Source organism: Dermochelys coriacea, chromosome 4 (assembly GCF_009764565.3).
Source record: "Dermochelys coriacea isolate rDerCor1 chromosome 4, rDerCor1.pri.v4, whole genome shotgun sequence".
Lineage (NCBI taxonomy): Eukaryota > Metazoa > Chordata > Testudines > Dermochelyidae > Dermochelys > Dermochelys coriacea.
In genome coordinates this window covers 61,456,034-61,471,591 of record NC_050071.1, presented here as the reverse complement: position 1 = coordinate 61,471,591, position 15,558 = coordinate 61,456,034, and the positions used below count along the sequence as shown (strand labels likewise).

At 38.2% G+C, this 15,558-nt stretch overlaps 1 protein-coding gene across 11 annotated transcripts in view; it reads right to left on the bottom strand.

Moving 5' to 3' along the window:
- Positions 1 to 15,558, bottom strand: part of TMEM131L (transmembrane 131 like) — a 117,491-nt gene that overhangs the window by 38,474 nt on the left and 63,459 nt on the right. For 5 of the 11 annotated variants that reach the window (XM_043513175.1, XM_043513167.1, XM_043513170.1 and 2 more), the window contains 8 exons: positions 8,375 to 8,452; positions 6,769 to 6,922; positions 4,931 to 4,993; positions 4,072 to 4,130; positions 3,610 to 3,718; positions 2,074 to 2,179; positions 1,288 to 1,441; positions 254 to 424 (listed from right to left, as the gene is read on the bottom strand). In XM_043513175.1, the coding sequence (XP_043369110.1) occupies positions 254 to 424; positions 1,288 to 1,441; positions 2,074 to 2,179; positions 3,610 to 3,718; positions 4,072 to 4,130; positions 4,931 to 4,993; positions 6,769 to 6,922; positions 8,375 to 8,452 (894 nt within the window). Of the gene's footprint in view, positions 1 to 253; positions 425 to 1,287; positions 1,442 to 2,073; positions 2,180 to 2,523; positions 2,839 to 3,609; positions 3,719 to 4,071; positions 4,131 to 4,930; positions 4,994 to 6,768; positions 6,923 to 8,374; positions 8,453 to 15,558 lie in introns of those variants that run through there. The other 6 variants (XM_038398703.2, XM_043513171.1, XM_043513169.1 and 3 more) reach the window with 2 other exon arrangements.

Here is a 15,558-nt window from a genome sequence, read left to right as displayed (position 1 = left end):
ATCTAAAAACCTAGAACCTTAATTATGCTCCTTTGAGCGTACATATGATACAATCTTTAATTACATGATCATAAACTATTTTTCCATTGGGCCCCTACTTCATTCAGTGCATAGGATATGGACATACCAAGGGGAAGTATTAAGGTGGCATGGGCACCATAAACCTGTCATTTCCCCAGCCTTTGAGCAAGTTAAATAACGTTAACATAGTTTTTTGTATGCAATATACATACAAGTCAGTGGAACACAATACCTTGGACAGAGCTGAATAAATCCGTAGAGGTATTGCAAACATCACTCCTACATTTGTAGCCAAAAATACATTGGAAAATACATTTATTACAGTGTCTTTGACACTGAGCTTCAAAGAAAATACATTCCAACAGCCTGGAGGTAGAGTCAAGGGTTCAGCGAAGTTCAGAATCTAGAAGGAAAACAATCAGATCATACTGGCCAAAAAGTGTGTGTGTGTGTGGGGGGGGGGGGGTTTAAATCAAAACTGCAAGAATTATTTAAGTGTACTTTTGGATATGAATTATATATTTCTAAAGGAGATATTTGCTCCTAATTGTTTTGCTTCTACTATCATGAAATTCTTAACTCCTATATACACATACGTAAAAAACATTGGTCATGAGAGTAAACTATCAGGACACTAAAGTACCTTTTTAAATACAACTGCATTTGATTTTTAAAAATTCTAGGCACGTGCATTTGTACATCTAATTTATCTTTGCAACTATTATGATTTTACAGATGAATCTGGGATCTGAGTGCACAAATGGCTAATTCTATGCCTCGTTTGTCATTTGAGCATGCACACATCAGCTTTGTTTGTTCTAATGAAGCAATTACATGAAAAATTTTGCCTAAACTTCTAAAAATAAGGCCTCTCTTTTGTAAAATCTTTAATAACTTTGCACAAAGCTCATCCGTTCACCAAAAGATTTCCAATATAGCCTATGAAGAGAGTTTCACTCCTAACATGTACCAATAGCATAATAAGCAATTGTGAGAACATTTACTAGGACAGGGCAAAATTCTGTACTTTAATGCACATTTAGTCTAGATTTACTCTAACATATACTAAAACAATCATCACACCGAATAATTGACTGTAGTCTTCTGGGGCCTAATAAAGGCACACAGCACTTTGCACTAACTCCCACCAAATTCAATATGAATTGAGGACACTCAGTTCCCCAAAGAACTTGCTCAGCATTTTGAAGGACTGAACCCTTTTACATTAAGGAAAAGACATTTATAGGATTCTAAAATAAAACTTACCTTTAAAATGTTCTTAGTCTCTCTGGCTACAAAGACATCATTTAGTTCAATGCTAAAATCAAAATTGTTTGTAAACCATATAGACCAAAATCCTGAAGTATTGTGATGTGGCTCTATGTGAAATAATGCTGCAGCAGGGTCAATGCCAAAATACCTGTAGAAAAACACAGATTAAAAACGCATGGGTCCTTGAACGTGGGAAGCAATTCAGACAGACAGAGACAGATAAAAGTTTCACTGTTGGGAAATGAGTGTTTTATGGACTCTGGAGGAAGAACCAATTATTATATTAAAAATCAGAAGACAAAGTGTAACTCTAAGAGGGATGGATAGCTAGTCATACTACTGTCTCGCTACTTCAGAGTACAATACTGCCTAGTGCTTTCCCTCTTATAATGTGGCAGCTGTGATAACACTACTGAATCAAGACTAGAAAAAATGTTCAATTTCCAGTTTTCCATTACAGTACTGTTCCTATAAAGTAGGAAAAAGAGCTGTACATTTATCTCTGATTCTAAATAAGGCCTATGTGACCGTAACTGTTTAGATTTCTTCTTACTGAATCTTGAAGGTTCATGTGTATGAAATACAAAACTATTATATGAAATGCCATGGGGTTTTATTTTGTTGAAAGACACAGCAATATGCAGCAGTCTGTACATTCGTGCTTAGTACCATTAAGTGAGAAAGTTAGCTTGCTTTGACTCTACAGCATATATTTGAGCACATTTTACAGTTTCCTTACAATTCTAGCAAATGTTTAAAAAAATCCCACCATCAACCTACCCTTCCATCACAGGATGGGAAAGACATGCTTTTAGTGTTGTAGTGCCTTCTAATGGATTCATCTTCACATCACTAGTATAATGGCTTTCATTGTCACATGATGCAGCTTTATAAAGGAAAAGTAAATATATATATTTGAATAAAATCTTTGTAATAATGCTTTTCATGTGAGGATTTCAAAGATCTATACAAAGAAAAAAATCTGTATCAACAGCTCTATTTTACAGAGGGCAAAATCAAGGGATGTGAACGTTAATATTCTGATTTTTAGATGTTCTAAGTATTGACTTAAGACATTCATGGGTGCTCAGCACTTCAGAAAATCAGATCATAAAACTGATTTGTCCAAGATCAAACAGGGAGTCAGTGGCAGAGCTCAAGTCTCCTGACTCCCCATCCGCTGCCCTAGCTACTGAACCAAGCTGCTACCCTCAAGAAATAAAAGCTTGCCTGGGAAAGTAAAAAATTCACTCTTCTCCTCTTCCGCTTTCTTTGCCTTCTCTTTCTTAGAAGGATGAGTCCCACACTCGTTATGAAGTAAACTCTTTGAGAAAATGTATTTTGTTGTCCCCATCACCACTCCCAAAACAGACAGACAAACAAAACAAAAGTTTTTATAAGCAGCAGCAGAGGAAAGAATTTGGAAGCACTGATCAGGAGGGTGAAAGCATAACAAAAATGTGCAGAGCACTACAGAGTACGTAAGTGACAAAGTTTGCATGACAACAGTGATCCGAGTCAGGGAAACTAAATAAGAATTTCAGTAATAATGCAGTACATCAGTAGTTCTCAAACTGTGGGTCAGGACCCCAAAGTGGGTCACGACCCTGTTTTAAAGAGGTCGCCAGGGCTGGCATTAGACTTGCTGGAGCCCAGGGTCAAAGCCAAAGCCCAAGCCCTACCACCAGGGGTCAAAGCCAAACCTCAAGGGCTTCAGCCCTGGGTGGCGGGGCTCAGGCTTCAGTCTCCCCTCCTGGGTCATGTAGTAATTGTGGTTGTCAGAAAGGGGTCACGGTGCAATGAAGTTTGAGAACCCCTGCAGTAGATCGTCAACATGGTCTAGTGGTAAGAGCATGGGGCTGACTGGAAACAGCAACTTCTAAATGTTAACCCTAGCTCTTCAACAAACATACCACCCAACCACAAAAGTGTACTATTTAAGATTTTTAAAATAAAAGAATCATCCAAATGATTAAAGGGAACCTAAAAAGGTACATGCAACAAATGCTGACAATCAGCTGACAATCTTATTAGTCACCCACTCTCTCTTCCTGTTAATATGGCCTGTATTGAATCTACGATCAGGGGTTTATGTATGTGGGGAGAGAGAGCGCACACGTGTGAGTTACAGAATGATACAAAATAGGATGGAAATAAAATAAGTACAAAGAATTCTTCCTCCTTCTAGCCCAGTACGTTTTAAGAGAGCAAAGCTGCACAGACAAGTTCATCTTGAGCCTTTTCAGAGTATCTTGTAAGTACCTCGATATGTACCTCATGTAATCAGATTATATACACAAAATATACATACTGTACCTTTGCAAACAATGGAAGCAACTTTTGTAAAATTTGTGGTTGAAGAAGGAAGTTGTATTGGCTCAAACTGCACAGATGATGCATCTTTTTGTGAGAAACGCTGTATGTCCTGCATTAAAATGATACATTACCAATCCCTGTAGCACTATTACCATTATTATATTTTTAGTATTTAATTCATCTTCTTGACAAACTTAGAAGGAACTGTCATTTATCATATCTGATGAATAGTTTTGAGGCTTTTATTTAGGTTAATGGGTACATTAAAAATCATTATCTGAGCTGTAGTTTACAATCTATAAATGCTGTTGTACACATATACAAACTTAAATGTGGTAAATGCATCTTAAAATAAAGAAGCGTGCTATTTGGCGACAGCAAAAAAAAGTAAGTAGTGAAGCTAGTTAACATCCTGATTAAATTCTATACCTCCGAATATGATTGCACAAAGAATGTAATTACCTGTATCTGTAAAACGCTGTTCCCTGAATGCAATACATATATGTTTACTGTGGAATCATCTGTCCAAAAAAAATGAACATCCAGATAAGTACCAAAGATCAAAGTACCACTGCTTTGTCAGACAGTAATATGAGAAACAATATCTAACTTATTTAAATGAAAATTAGGAGACAGAATAATTCTATGTGAAAAAATGTCTCTTGTAAAAATTAGAAGTTAATCACACATTGGGCCTGACTCTCCTCTCACACCATTTAATGCTGGTGTAAATCCACCATGCCATATCTTTGGCCCTAATTCTGGGAGCAAAAGTCAGCTGGAAAGCTGGCATGATTACCAGCTCCTAAATCCCCAGCTGGCACACAGCCCTATCCACAGAGCCAGCATAGCCTCCCTTTTTCCAGGCCATGGTATAGTGTATCCCATAGCAATAGGTATTTCCCAAGTAAGACAGAGTATTAAGTTAAGGCAAAACCATTACAAGGTCTGTAAAACAATAGCTTAGGTAACAAAGCATAAGGCCCAAAAGCCTTAGCATATGCAGTTAACTAGGAGTAACCCTAGATTATAAAAGACAAGACAGAATGCAGTAATAACTAAACTGCTGACGGGTAACCACAAAATGCCAATTTATACCAGCTTGGGATATTTTAAGTAAGATACATCAGCAGAGGTCTGACCAAAGAGTACCATGGTAATTAACAAGCTTGAAATAAACAGGCTAGTAACCTATGGGAGAAAGGCACCCCAACATTAGTGGGGTGAGGAAATACACATAAGGAAAAGAGGAGAAACCTCTACTGTGAATACGCATTAGGCATAGTGGCAATTTAACACATTATAAAAGTTGCATCCTGACCTGTGTGGGAGATGCAACTCTTGGGAGACCCCAGGGTGGTGACCACTGGCAATGATAGTGAGTGTGATGATGAGGATGATAAACACTTCAGGTCCTTTTGCAAGGGACGGTGTGAATATATGAATGCTCAGAGAATGCTCATTCTGAATTATCTCTGTCCACCTTGCTGGTCTGGAGTGTTTGTAACTTTTCTCACTATGTTAATAAACCTATTACAAACACAGAAGGTTCTTCCGATGTGTGAAAGTTGTAACCATGCACATCAGGGTTCCCAACTGAACAGTAATTTTAATAGTGGGCATGATCTTGGGACAAGAACCTACCATGTCTCAAATTCTTAAGTAATCAAAATAATTAATCCAAAATCAAAAGATCATCAAACAATAGAAAGTATGACTGCGGGAGAGGGGTGTGGCTAAAACTGTACTAAGTGATCCCAAGATCAGGGAGCCACAAATGTGCTATAAAGACTCCTTTGCGCACACACACATACATGAACATACACCCCAAATTTGCAGGCCACAGAACACATGATCTAACTTACTGACTTGAACAGAGTTACTCTCGATTCACATTAGTGTAGCAAGAAGAGACACAGACTCCAAATCTCTCTTACTTAAGCACATCAGCATAAAGAAAGCTAACATACATTATTATCTGAAGCTGAAAAGCTGCCCACAGGACCATCAAGGCAAAAGATCTATAACTTCCCACTGCCAGCATCATAAAGGAATTATGATGGGCCTTTACCCTAGTGTATAGGGATTTATGATTTGCATTATATTGAGGAAGTGTGTAGCTTTTTAAAATGCTCTTCTATCACCTGAATCCATTAAAAAGGATGTTACAGCCATACCCTGGACATGACAGATGTGAACATTTATCCACAAATGTAAGAATAAGTATGCTTCCACAACTCAGTGCAGCAAAACACTGCCATCTCAGATGTGAGGGAAAACAGATTTACTGTGGACATATCAGCTCCATCAGTCAAATGTAAATATCACTCCACTCAACTACCAACCCTTCCAATTACATAGCAGGCTCTGGAAGAATAATAAATGTGTTTTACACCCAGACCTTGAAATATAGTAAAAATGATAATTGAATCATTTATCTGTTTTCACAAGTTGTTTTTTCTTCTAGCAGACAGTACAACTGGCAGAAAACCTTATTTTTGTTCTAATCTCAAAAAACCTAAACAATTATAAAGGTGATGGTACGCTATAAATAATTAAAAATCCCTTGCATTTGGAGAAAAACTATTTACCCAACAAACGTATGATGCAAAAAATGTATGTAGACGGTTACTTCGCTTGTGGAGTTCTAGCCTCCAAAAATGATGTTACGAAGATCCTTTGTATTGTATCATCACAGTAATTTCCACAATGCCTGATCTTTCTAGGTGATTTCTTTGCAGGTCTAGTTCTGTTAATCTAATTCCTTGGAAAGTTTAATACTACAATTTTCATCAATTGCACTTTTGCTGAAAGGTGAAAACAAAACCACCACCACCCCCCATTTTGTGCTATTTAAACAGACACCTAAGAAAAGGACATTTCTGTTCCATACACAAATCTTAAAGAAAAAAGAAAAGAATGTCACAGATGTAGTTTACAACTGCAGATGGTTGCTACCTCTTTCATTAAGAAACACCACCACAGTAATTCTGCATTAAACACAAAATGTCAAACCGTTTCATTTCACTAATCTGGCCTTCTCATTAAACAGCAAAATAAAGAGGATGTCACTGAGATCAATATATTTGTGAATACCAGATTCTGAAGTGTATATAAAAGCGATTTCTATTAAAATTAACAGTCACGTCTTGGATTTACCTGAGGTCTCAGTTTTGTCCATTGCTACATAAACTACAAAAAGATTCTCCAGCAAGTACTGTCTGTGATCCACAAATTCTTTTTGGGAGTTTTCCATTCTTAGCACTAAGCTCATTTTTAGCAGCACTGGATCGTCAGACATATAACAGCAACTCTGGAGTGACAAAGGAGGAAAAAAGGAGGGGAAATTTCATAAAATAATCTGATTAGAATAAAACATACTGAATTGATGGTCTCAGCCAATTTCTAATGGACAAATGTTCTATGCACATCACAAAGGTACCAATCCCGGGGCAGTAATAAGAACTTTTGATGGAATTCTCAGTAGAGGCAGAGAACTGCACAGGTACAGAGAGCAAATTCCACTCAAACAGGCACTTTCGGGGGGCAATGTGGGGAAGCCTTCCCCAGCAACATTGCACCTCTTTCTGAATAAACAGAAGATTGCAGTCTCCAGGGCGCATTCAGCAAACACTCAATTCACACACATACACCTACACAAAAAAGTAAAACCAAAGCATAGCACAATGGGGTCCTGGTCCATGATTTGGACTTCGAGGTGCCATAGTAATAAAAGTGATAAATAATAAAAAACATTAAAACGACATTAAGGGTTAAGACTCAAAAGAATCCAGTAACAGTTGTTTCAACTGGAAGGTCTGGCCTTAGGGACTGTAAAACATTTTCATTTGTAAAATCCTTCACTCTGAATAAGGTGTACTATAAACAGACGAGGGGAATGAATTCCAAAGGTGGGGAACCTTCAAATGTGCAACAAAGAGTGTCCAAGTTCAGGAACTGAGAGAAAGAGCACCCAGCTGACCTTAAATAGTATGGTGAAGTATAAGGTAAGAGAAGCAATCTGGATCCCAGACTTCTCACAGTTGTGAGATTCCAAAAGATAGCAGTGGAAAACATCCAAAATAGTTATATAAATAGTATTCTATTATTGTTTAATAGTGTGATTAATCGTGATTAATTTTTTTTAATCGCTTGCCAAAATTTTGCAATGCCAGCTACAAAAGTGCCATGCAAACGTCTGTTCTCACTTTCAGGTGACACTGTAAATAAGAAGTGGGCAGCATTATCTCCTGCAAATGTAAACAAACTTGTTTCTCTTAGCAATTGGCTGAATAAGAAGTAGGACTGAGTCGACTTGTAGGCTCTAAAGTTTTACATGGTTTTGGTTTTGAGTGCTGTTATGTAACCAAAAAAATAAATAAAAATCTGCATTTGTAAATTGCGCTTTCACGATAAAGTGGTTGAACCATGGTACTTGTATGAGGTGAACTGAAAAATACTATTTTTGTTTATCATTTTTTCAGTGTAAGTATTTGTAATAAAAATAATATAATGTGAGCACTGTACACTTTGCATTCTGTGTTGTAATTGAAATCAATATATTTGAAAACGTAGAAAAACACCCAAAATACTGAATAAATTTCAATTGGTATTGTATTGTTTAGTAGTGCGATTAAAACTGTGATTAATCGAGATTATTTTTTTTTAAGTTAATCACATGAGTTAACTGTGATTAATTGACAGCCCTAATTTTTATACCTAAAACCCTGGTCAATGTGCCATTACAATTAAATGTACGTCATACCTTAAGTTGTTGGCACACATTGTTATGTAAACTGCATTCAAGATGAACTTGTAAGAGACTGGCATTCGTAGCTTCTGCCTAGAAAAGTAAAAACCAAGACAACAGTTCAAAGACTTTGATTTAACAGATTCTATCCAGTCAAATTAGGCCCAAAGTTTACATTTCGTAACTTTTTGTAAGGCCAATTAAAAACTATTCCCATTACATTTCGATTGAGATTCCAAAAGATAGTGGTTTTTCTCTAAAATGAAGGCTTTTGAAAGCCAAGCTTTTACACAAAAATCTAACATTTTCATTTGTTTTTAAAATCCATAAATCTAAATCACTGGTTTTAGATACATGTTTTTGTGCAATACATGCCACCCAAACATTGCATCACTGAGAACCTCCAGGTGAAAACTGACTACAAATGAGCGTGAAGTTGACTTCATTATTTTCATTGTACTAGCTGAAGGAAATGCAAAAGGCAAACCAACAAAATAGCAAAAAACAAATGGCAATGTTGTCAATTCTTTCAATTTCAATAAAATGTAATCCCGGACAGTAACATCAGCAAGGTGATAAGTTTAAAAAAAAATTTTTTTTTTAATTCGACTATTATTTTAGGGTAACATGGCTGCCAACCGCCACTGCTCAATGAGAAACTATCATTTCCACTCCTACTTCCATGTCAAACTATTATTATTATTAATAAACATTTTATACAGTAGCAACATATGATGGACTCTTATAAATCTTAAGATCCTACTCGATTTTCTCCTATAATGCCTTTTTACACATACAATAAAGGCTTCCTTCCTTGTCTTCCTACATATTTCCTTTGCTGCTTGTAAAGCAGCATATTTGAAAACCTGCTGGGAGGCTAAACTTGTGGTTAGATTTCCTGGATGCAGCCTTGACGTTCATGCCTCAAACCAAAGCGAAGAAATAAACCACCACCACCACCGAGAGATGATTTTCTGTTGCTTCACCTTTTTATCCATTTGAAAGAAAAAAATGAATGTGTTTATTTTGCCAGCTTCTAAAATGTTCATGCAGGAGTACTGTCTAAAGCCAGACATAATGCATGCAAACCATGTGAAATATTGTCATACATAGTTTGGCATACTAACAATCCATAATAGTTCTGTGCTTCTCCTTATCAGTGATGGTCAATTATGCCAACTTACATGATGGTTTGGGGACTAATTTAAGATCACAGTCCATTTTTCAATTTTGACCTCACTCAAATTTGAATCAAGGTCTCCAAAGGTGCAAGGAGCCAGTGTAATCTACTAGATCCTTCCCTTTATAAAAACTAAAATAATTTGAAGTTGAAAGAGCCGGAACTGTGGAAGAAATGTTAAAAGATACCATAACCTAATGCATATTTTTATCTCTGATGAGCTTTTGTATAAAAATCTCACAGGAAATCCATTACATTATTTGCTCAGGGAAGAGACACGCATTTAAAATCCTGAAGGAAATACAATCAGGAGGAGACACTTTGAAGCCTTTTTCTACTGATAAGGTGGTGGTGGTGGTTTTATCACACAGTAAATTCACCACATGCATAACACTTCTTTTATACTGTGATTGTAACTGTGTAGAGCACAACAAAACAAAAAGTCAACATACTTTCTTTGGTATTAACTCAGTTTATATAGCAAATATTGCAGAATCCCACAAGGGGGAGTTCTAACACCTCCAGAGTTTAATCACATAATTTAATTTAAAAAAAAAAACCTTTTCTAGCACAGCAGCACTCTTGAGGAATGGGAGTCTCAAACAATTCACCTCTTTTTGCAATTTCACCTTTTTTTTGTCCTAATCAAATTATGCAAGTAGATCAAGCTCTCAAATCCAATATATGCACCATTACTTAACCTTTCACAGCTATTACCGGCAGTGAGGTTTCAACAAGACAATGGGCTTATGTGAGCAGACCACTTACAACTTACTCAGCTAATTGGTCTGATAAACCTTACCCAACTTAGATTTCCCTTCTGAACCTTCCTGGAAAAAACTATATTTTTTTCACTAGCCTATACATCACTACTTTATGTATTCTTTTCCTTTGCTCAAAGTGCTTAAGACTCCTTCAGATTTTCTCCAAATAAAGGTCATCTAAATGTAATACTCCGAGTCAAGTTTTTCTCTAGTTTTCTTTGAACTACTTCTCTCTCTATTGGAGTAAAGGCTATTTTGTCTCTTAGTCATATACCTGCTATTTTGGAGGCTTCTCATGTCATGTTCCATTTCTCATGTCTTGTTCCATTTCTCATGTCTCGTCCCCATTATATATCAAATGTGATTTAACAACTTCTTATAGGATGAAGTTTATCCTAAATCCTTAAATCAGGGATTAGGTGATGAGGAAAGCCTTATGAAAGCCCTACGTGCTTTGAGAAAATTTCATCCTTAATAAGAGTAGGATTCACAAGATGATTTGTTATTGTCCCAGATTTTTGGTCTGTAACAGGATGCTGGCTAAGCAATCCAAGCCAGGCCCCTGTTAACCCAGCTCCAGTTGAAAAGGGGGTCAGTTAGAGCTGGCCAGGGAGGCCACACCCTAATCACCTGAGCAGCTACACCTGTGGGCCTGAGCAGCCAGCCTGCTATGTAAAGCTGGCTGGGAGGAAGTGAAGGGGAGACGGGAAAGGGAGGAGCAAGAGGCTCTAGATCCCAGGTAGCAGGAGAAGCTAGCGGCCTCCCAGGGTGTTGGTCTGTAAGATATGTAAATCGTAGGTGGAGGGGACAGGCACGAACAGTAAAAGGACACTGGTGCATGTACTTTGGAAAGGTCTCCGACTGAGTTTGTGGAGGGGCCGAGGAAGGCACTGTTACACGGTCCTAATGACTTGACCTGTCAATGGAGTTTTATTCCCCCATCTTTTATGGTGATTACTATATTTCTGAATTGCACTCTGTCCAGTCTAGATTTTAAATGCCTTAGAGCAGGGGATTTTTGCCTTCCTTTTGTTGCCCACAATTGCTAGGAGCACAGTAGTCAAGTAGCCAATCTGATGCACCAGTTGACCAATCCCAATCATAATGCTTGTTTTGAATGTCCTGGATGTTGTAATTTGGTATTTTAAAAAAGCGAAGCTACTAAAGGGAAAAAAAATTCCAACACGCACCTGTATTTTTATGTTCATCTGTTGTCTATAGAGATTTTTTAAATGTACAAAGATAACTTCAGAAAAGAAAAGGATTCTTCATTCTGCTATGACAGACAATATACATTGCATGTCAAGCCACGTGTCTTACATAATTGATGGGATGCGTGTATCACAGAAGTAAGGACAAAATAAGGAATCTTAGAATCAGTACACTGTCAAAAGCAGAGCTTCCATGAAAAAAAACCTTCACCACCTTCATCTGCATTTCTTGATTGTGTAAGTATTCTGTCCTATAACACAGAAAACTGCTACGGTATATGAATCATAGCAGAATGTGAAATTACACAGTGTCCTGTTCTCATAAGAAGCAAAATGAAAAAGCAAAGACCCGTGACAAAAATATCTAGAATGAGCCCTGTGTGACACAGATAATGGAACCAGTTTGATTCCCTTCACTTATTAACAAATCTACAGTAGCTTCTCTATATATTTTATATTGAGAATACACACACACACACACACACACACACACACACACACACACCCCCCCAAACAACTTCAGCTCAATGGTTTTTCATCAGGATTTGCCAAAGTCAAAAAATTCTATGGATATGCTTCATTTTTGACAAAATTCTGTCAGACACCGACAGGGTTCCAATGAAAACCTGTCTGGTTTCCTACCAGTATGCCATGCCTGCCTGGCTCCTGAGAAGCACACATGATGGGCTGATGGAATGCTTTGGGAGTCCTGGCTCCCAAGTTCTTGGCTTACAGCTCTTCAGCAGCCTGGGATCATGGGCAGTCTGCCAGATGAGGTGCCTCAGAGTCAGGACTTCCAGTAGGACTGGGTGGAAAATGGTAATTCCCTTTCCTGGAGAATTCTGAAACTTTTGATTTGCTTTCTGAACTGAAATCAAATCTTGAAATCTTCCATAAAACAGAATTACCATTCTCCATTCAGCTCTAACACACACGTATGCAAACAAATATTAAAATCACCCTGGTCTTTAATACAGGGCCATTATACACTGGTATATTTTGGATATTCTAAGCTTCCCATCAGTCTTCAAAAATGTAACTAGAGACTATTTCATCTCAATCACTGTGGGCGAAAGGGGCATTTCTGAATGTTTGATTAAGCAGTTTGCTATTATGGACATTTTGTTTTGCTCTGAACATTGTACTGAACATACAGGGATAGTAAATACAAAAAAGGTAAAAGTTGTCCTATAAGCAAGAAGCAGTTGGTTTGATAATAAAGATATTTCCAACAAAAACCTCAGTTTACTAAAAAAGAATTTTTAATGGGAAAGCGAATCAGGGGATAGAGGGAGAGGAAGAGGTGTGCAGGGGTGGGAATAGAGGAAGAATGCTAATTTCCAAAGGGAGAAAAGAACTGAGTAAGAGTCAAAATTACTACAAATCTTCAAGTCACTTCTTGGTTTGCACCAAGTAGAGATGGTACAGAGACAGAAACCTTTAAAGAAAGAACAAGAGATTGGAACAACTGACCTACTAGGTTCTCTTTCCAGCCATAAAAGTTCAAGGATTCTACTTCATATTATTACAGTCTGATAATTCATTAAAAAAAACAAACAAAAAACCAGTCTGGTGGTTCTGAGTAATAATCGTCATCAGTGAAATGTACTTTTTACCCATCCAAACAGAGAAAACATCACAGATTGTTGGCTGGATTGTTTTCAAAATTTTGTTCAACCAGCACCAGAGGGGTTGTGTGAAGCTTGAGAGTAATTTCCCTCTATGTCCACAACCCAGTCTAGATAGGGCCTCAATTAGACTGCTTCTGCAAACATTTGCACAGAGGTGTGCTTGCTAGATCAGGGTTGTACTGTGCAAACTCCCTACCTCCGAGGCGTTTAGCTTTAATAGTAAATAAAACAATAATATACAATAAGCCTCCTCTGTGAGCTTGGCTGCAACTGGGACTTTCCTCCAGGATTTCCTCAGTCTTAAATCCCTAGTTCCCTATTCCTAAAGAGCTATTCCACACACACACCCGCACGCCCCCCATATACCCCTCCCACTCTCACAATGATTACGGCTACGTTTTAATCATGCAAAAAGAAAAGGAGTACTTGTGGCACCTTAGAGACTAATATTTGAGCATTTCCACTGAATGCATCCAATGAAGTGAGCTGTAGCTCATGAAAGCTTATGCTCAAATAAATGTGTTAGTCTCTATGATGCCACAAGTACTCCTTTTCTTTTTGCAGATACAGACTAACACGGCTGCTACTCTGAAACCTGTTTTAATCATGGTTTTTAGTAAAAGTCAAGGACAGGTCACTGGCCGTAAACAAAAATTCACAGGCCTGTGACCTGTCCATGACTTTTATGAAAAGTACCCGCCCTGACTAAAACTTGGGAAGGGGCCACGGGTGCTCGGGGGGCACGGAAGAGGTCCGGGGGCACCACTGGTACTGGGGGAGGGTGGGGATTGACGTGGCTTCCTATCCCGCTCCGTGTCCCTGCAGCTCCTAGGCACCATCCCAGAATTATGTTTGCTTTTTGGCATCAGTGTTGCACTGTTCACTCATATTTAACTTGTGATCCACTATGACTCCCAGATCCCTTTCTGAAGTACTCCTTCCTAGGCAGTCATTTCCCATTTCCTATGTGTGCAACTGATTGTTCCTTCCTAAGGGGAGTACTTTGCATTTGTCTTTACTGAATTGCATCCTATTTTCTTCAGATCATTTCTCCAGTTTGTCCAGATCATTTTCAATTTTAATCTTATCCTCCAAAGCACTTGCAATCCCTCACAGCTTGGCATCATCCGCAAACTTCGTAAGCGCACTTTCTATGCCATTATCTAAATCACTGATGAAGATACTGAACAGAACTGGACTCAGAACTGATCCCTGAGGAACCCCACTTGTTATGCCCTTCCAGCTTGACTGTGAACCATTGATAACTACTCTCTGGGAATGGTCTTCCAACCAATTATGCACTCACCTTATAGTAGCTCCATCTAGGTTGTATTTCCCTAGTTCGTTTATGAGAAGGTCATACACGACAGTATCAAAAGCCTTACTAAAGTCAAGATATACCACATCTCCCCACCCACAAGGCTTGTTACCCTGTCAAAGAAAGAACTAGGTTGGTTTGACACAATTTGTTCTTGACAAATCCATGCTGACTGTTACTTATCACCTTACTATCTTCTAGGTGTTTGCAAAATGATTTCTTAATTATTTACTCCATTATCTATCTGGATACTGAAGTTAAGCTGATTGGTCTATAATTCCCCGGGTTGTCCTTATTTCCTTTTTTATAGATGGACATCTACATAGCCTGAAAGAATTCCTAAGGAGGAAGAAGTTGTAAGGCCTCAGATTATTTTGGGACCTGTTAGAGAAGTTTAAGCTGCGTATGCTGCTTTGACTACTGTGAAATTCCAAAAAACTCCCTAAAAAATACAAATTTAGATTTAGTTAAATTTAACACGGCTGCTACTCTGAAACCTAAAAAATACACACACTGTGTATAAACTGGGGGGCAGGGAAGAACGGTGCAAGATGTAATATGACAAATCCAAGAGAGCATAGTGTCCCCGGCTCACTCAGTCAAAGTAGTGGACTTGGCTCACTCCATGTCTAAACTAAGCAGAGTGAGTTGAATCCCACAGCTACCAGACCCTGCACATACATTCACTATTTAAAGTGAAACTGAGAATGAGGTGGACTGACTCCCTAAATTCAGAAGGGCCCTGCCCATATCAGAAGACAAAGTTCAGAAGAAAAAGTCACAGGCACAAGCAAACCACAGAAGGAAAGTCACTTTTTTAAACAAGAGGAGGGGGGAGAAGGAGGGGAGGGTTGGTTTTTGGTGGGTTTTTTTTAAATTAAAAATACAGATTTGCTTTAAAATGGGGCATGAATTATAGTTTTAAAAAGGGAGGGGGGGGCTTTATTAATGCCCAAACTGTCATGCCTCTTCCCCAGGAAGCTGCTGATTCCCTTCTCCCTTCTACACACCCTGCCTACAGGTTTCTGCTGACTTTCCTTTCCACCTTCCTCCCTGGGAGTCTCCCCTTCCCTCTCTAGCTGCTGTCTCTGTTGA